Source organism: Chanos chanos, chromosome 16 (assembly GCF_902362185.1).
Source record: "Chanos chanos chromosome 16, fChaCha1.1, whole genome shotgun sequence".
NCBI lineage: Eukaryota > Metazoa > Chordata > Actinopteri > Gonorynchiformes > Chanidae > Chanos > Chanos chanos.
In genome coordinates, this window is record NC_044510.1 from 9,528,877 (window position 1) to 9,533,262 (window position 4,386).

General features: G+C 38.6%; 1 protein-coding gene across 1 annotated transcript; it reads right to left on the reverse strand.

The window, feature by feature from the left end:
- Positions 1–1,408: 1,408 nt before the first annotated feature.
- Positions 1,409–4,386, reverse strand: LOC115829807 (GTPase IMAP family member 4-like). The gene is made up of 3 exons (XM_030793970.1): positions 4,335–4,386; positions 1,967–2,557; positions 1,409–1,458 (listed from the first exon to the last, which is right to left on the reverse strand). The coding sequence occupies exons 1-3, from the start codon at positions 4,345–4,347 to the stop codon at positions 1,409–1,411; spliced, it is 654 nt and encodes a 217-aa protein (XP_030649830.1). The 5' UTR covers positions 4,348–4,386.

The window sequence follows — 4,386 nt, forward strand, 5'->3', positions numbered from 1 at the left end:
TGTCTTTTTAAAAACGGCACTGTCAGGCTATGGGCCAATCCCTGACCGCCACCTGCGAATGAGCTTTTTAAAGGGACAGAGCGACATAAGGGGAAAACACATTTTCAGGGGAGAAACAGCACCACACACAGGCAGAGGGAGAAAAACAGCAGCACGCAAAACCACACTTATCACTCAAGGTCATAACACTGTCATTTTAAAAAGTTTAACTGTTTATCACAATGCATCATGGGTCCAAAACAGTTACAGTAGCTTACAGCATTTTTCCACAGTAACGTATTGTACAATTACAGGCAGCAGTTGCGTTCTGACTGTTGATGCTGCGTATTGCAGTTAAATACTGCTGATATCGGATTGCGTTGCACAAGGTGGTTTGAAAGAGGAGCTTGACATGGGAGCATTTAATGATGGAAGCAGAGGAGCGACAGCGGTGTCTATCCACTCATCCATAATATGTAAACTGAACGTAACTAGCCAACAAAATTAACATGTGAATCAACTTCGAACAAGTAATCCCAGGCAAAGCAGTTTAATGGTAAATCGAAAGTAAAAGTACAATGGATATAATGTTACAATGTGACTCAACATACAACGAAAACCCTGTAAAAGGTATCCTGTTGTCACAGCCTCCACCTCATTTTGGACTCTTGTTTTGATATGTCTTTGTGCTCCTGTTCTGTGTCTGTCTCCACCCCTCACCTGATCCTGTTTGTCCCATTTATTAACCTTGTTAATTTGAACCAATCCTGTTTTGCCCTGTTTAGTTCTCCTTCTGTATTTAAGCCCTTTTGTTTGCCTTGTCCTTTGTCTATTGTTGTTTGTGTTTTGAACACGCTGTTTGGTTGCACCTTTTGTTACTAGCCTTTGTTCCTGATGGCACCTGTTTTATTTATCTTCATTTCTGCAAGTAAAGTCCTCCTTTTTGTCACCACAATCTTTGTGTCTTGCGCTTGGGTCCTGCACCACTACGTCCTGACACCTGTAATACACTGTAATTCTTTTAACAGTCATTAACAGCAATTTTAAAATACTTTATGGAGAACTTTATTGCAAGATATTTAGTTTAAATTCTGTAGTCAGTTCTTTGCAGTGTAGGCCTAAGAAATGTACCTGTTCTTAACTCATTTGAAAAATTTAAAGCATGTATTTGACAGATAATTGCTTCATCACTGGAAGCTTATCATAAACTGTTTTATGGTATGGTCAAGCTCCTTTCAAATCAGATAATCCAGAAAAATGCTGATGCATAATCCCATATATTGAACAGTGTTTTCAAATCACAGGCTTCGTTTTCTTGCAAATTTGAAACTGTTATCAGTGAAAACAGTAGGGCCTTCTAAAGCCGCCAAACACCCACAAAACATCATCATGCAGTGTCCTCCACACAGTAGAACTGAGCATCTGTTCATCACATAGTCTCCTCTTGGGCTCCTGAAGCTTCCCCAACCTCCTCTGGCACTACAAAACAAGTAAAAAAATGGCATTAAAAATGAAATACTATGATAAATGAAACCATTCAGACTATTATTTATGTATCAGTATGAAAATGTGTACCAAATTACATTGCTTCCCACAGATTCACTATAGTCTACAAAACTGAGATATATCACTTGTGCTGTGATATGATGTTAACTGTGTTGTTCCTTTCTTTCTTTATTTTATCTGTATACACACTTTGCTGTTGATTCTGAATCAGCATGATTTCTTGTTGGAGGGAAGACACTCAATAAGCTTATTAAAGCCAAAGGAAAAGTGAAGGTCAGTGACAGTCACACATGAGTTAATGTTTGAATTTCCCATTTCAAATCTTCCATGTAATTTTTTTTTTTTTTATCCAAGACATCCCCCTCTCTTTCTTTACACACACACGCACACCTATGTATATCTATGTAAAGAATATACATGCATACATAGTCATATATATTGCCACTGTTTAATATCTGACCAATAGAACAAACTGACTCACTTGTTGGGGGCTGATAGGTCTTGCTTCCTCTCCGTCGCCCAGCAATCATCTGATTGATCTTCTCCAGGAGTTCAGTGACCTGAGTCGGATCACTCCTGTTCATATTGTTGAGGACATGATATCTGTCGCTACATTTCTCCAGCAGAAATTTGAGTGCCACTGATGAAGTGTCAATGTACTGTCTGACATCACAGTTACAGTCTCCTCTGGAGAACAGAACCATGGCACGGTCCCAAACATTAGCACCAAAAAGCTCCAAATGTTTCTCTAAAGCTCTCTTGTGGTCATATGTAAAAGGAGACTCCAAAGAATGGATCAGTAGAAGGGCATGGGGAGCTCCTTCAAGCATCTCCACACTTCTTTTGAGCTCCTGTTTTGGTTCTTCTGATGAGTCCTCTGCTGAGTCACAGTTCCAGCCTGGTGTGTCCACCACAGTGACTTGCATCCCAGCCACTTCAGCCTTTTCCATGGCACAGGCCTCGATCTGTCTCCCGACAGTGAAAACCTCCTTATTCAGAATGGTGTTTCCACATGAGCTTTTTCCAGCCCCATGTTCACCCAGCAGCACTATGTTGACAGCATTCATTTCAGCTGAGAAAAAGATTTAGTCGTAGTTCAGTAGTTAATTTAACGTGGGGGAAAAAGGAAAAGTGGTGCTGGCTTCTGTTTGACTGACATCATTTCTAAAATTGTATAAATGCCATGGCTAAGGCTTCCCATCCAGAAAATGTCAGTTAGCAAAGGTGCAAGTAAGATATTATTTTTGTTGCTGTTAATTAATTAATAATCTAGTAAAGTGGTCCATGTCATGGGGTTACTTTTAATTACAGACAGATTTACGGTCGAAGTACAAAACTACACCTTATATCCATTTGACTGCGCCACAGTAGTCAGCTAACAAAACAGGATTGTTTGTTTTGTTTTTGATGCATCTCCCCCACAATGTACTGGTACTCAACTGTTTGTCTCACAGTTCTGTTTCCGATGTGGTAAAGGAATTATTACACAAGATGGTACAGTTTTCCTTGCTACTTATTTTGTATTATTGTGTAGCTTGTCTATTGTCCGTCATTTGACACTTCAAGGTTAAAATAAAATAGATGAAAGACACTTTCTGGCAATATTCCATGTATAGCACAAGGACCGCTGTTTACCCCTAGTATTAAAAACTGTCATCTAGAACTTGATGTCCGTGATCAGTTAGTCATCCAATCAATTTCCCACACCTGAGATTATTCAGATTCTCTGAGAAATAGGAGTGGGTAAACTTGCATACATGAAGTACTTTTGGAGGTGTCTCTACATTAACCATCCCAAAGTTCATGGATAGGACAAATGTGCTAACCAAATATAAATGCTCAGGAACATGGTGACGAAAGAAATTGCTTTACAAAAAATCAAAGCATATAATCAATAATGTTACTGAAATGTAGCATTGTGCATGCTGACTCTGATCAGTTTTGGGTGTAACGCGGTACTTTTCTCTATAACGAAGTAGTGTCATGCATTACAATAATTTTTGCAATGACATTAAACTTACAAATAAACATCCAGTATAATGACAAATTTAATTAAGTAAGTGAATAATATCGTTTTCATGGAATACATTTTAAATGTACGTTTCGTTCTTAGAATAATACCGATGCCTGCCCCTTTAGAATCGACCTGCCACAGCACACGTGTGCAACTCGCGTCAACACGTGCGTTTTTTTTTTTTTTGTTTTTTGTTTTTCCCGTAATATATTGCTGACAAACAACAGCAGTACGCTTTGCAGTAAACGATTTGGGAGGCTTCTGTTAATGAGCGTGACTATTAGAGACGAGGAAGCAAAATTCGTTCAGCTTAAGCAGTGGTTTTCGAAATGGGCTGAGAGCTCCTCTAACGTAACGCGACCAATATATAACCTCTTTGGTATTACCTTTAATTATTAAGGTATATATTTTGAGACAATTATTTTCTCGAACTAGAAGCATATGTTGTGAAAGAAAGCAAATAAGTGGTTACATAGTACATGAGTATTGGGTGCCATCCTTGTACTTTCTGTTTTGCAGATCTGAACGACTGTTAAAGAGTAATTTGGAGGTAAGGTAATGAGTAGTGTGATTACGCTGATGGATTACTTCTTTACTACACCAACACTGACTGGTATATGTAGAGCCATTACTACATGCCAAAACTGCAAAGTTTAATCTACCGAAATACTGCAAGACATTGTTTTTTCGACAGATAATAAATCCTCATTTTCGATTTCTTTTTTGTTGCTGTTGTTTGGCTATGTGCCAGCAAGTGAACGCCACTGAATTGACAACACAGGTACATATAGGAGTAGGTACATATAGAAGTGGAAGTAAAAACTTAAGAACTCACCTGCAGTTGCCATATTTTCTTCGTGGTTTCAATCACTCCGACCGAATAACTC

Coding starts and splice junctions, on each gene's coding strand:
- LOC115829807 (XM_030793970.1), bottom strand. Junction 1,459..1,966: donor GACCTATCAGCCCCCAACAA/GTGAGTCAGTTT, acceptor CTTGTTTTGTAG/TGCCAGAGGAGGTTGGGGAA.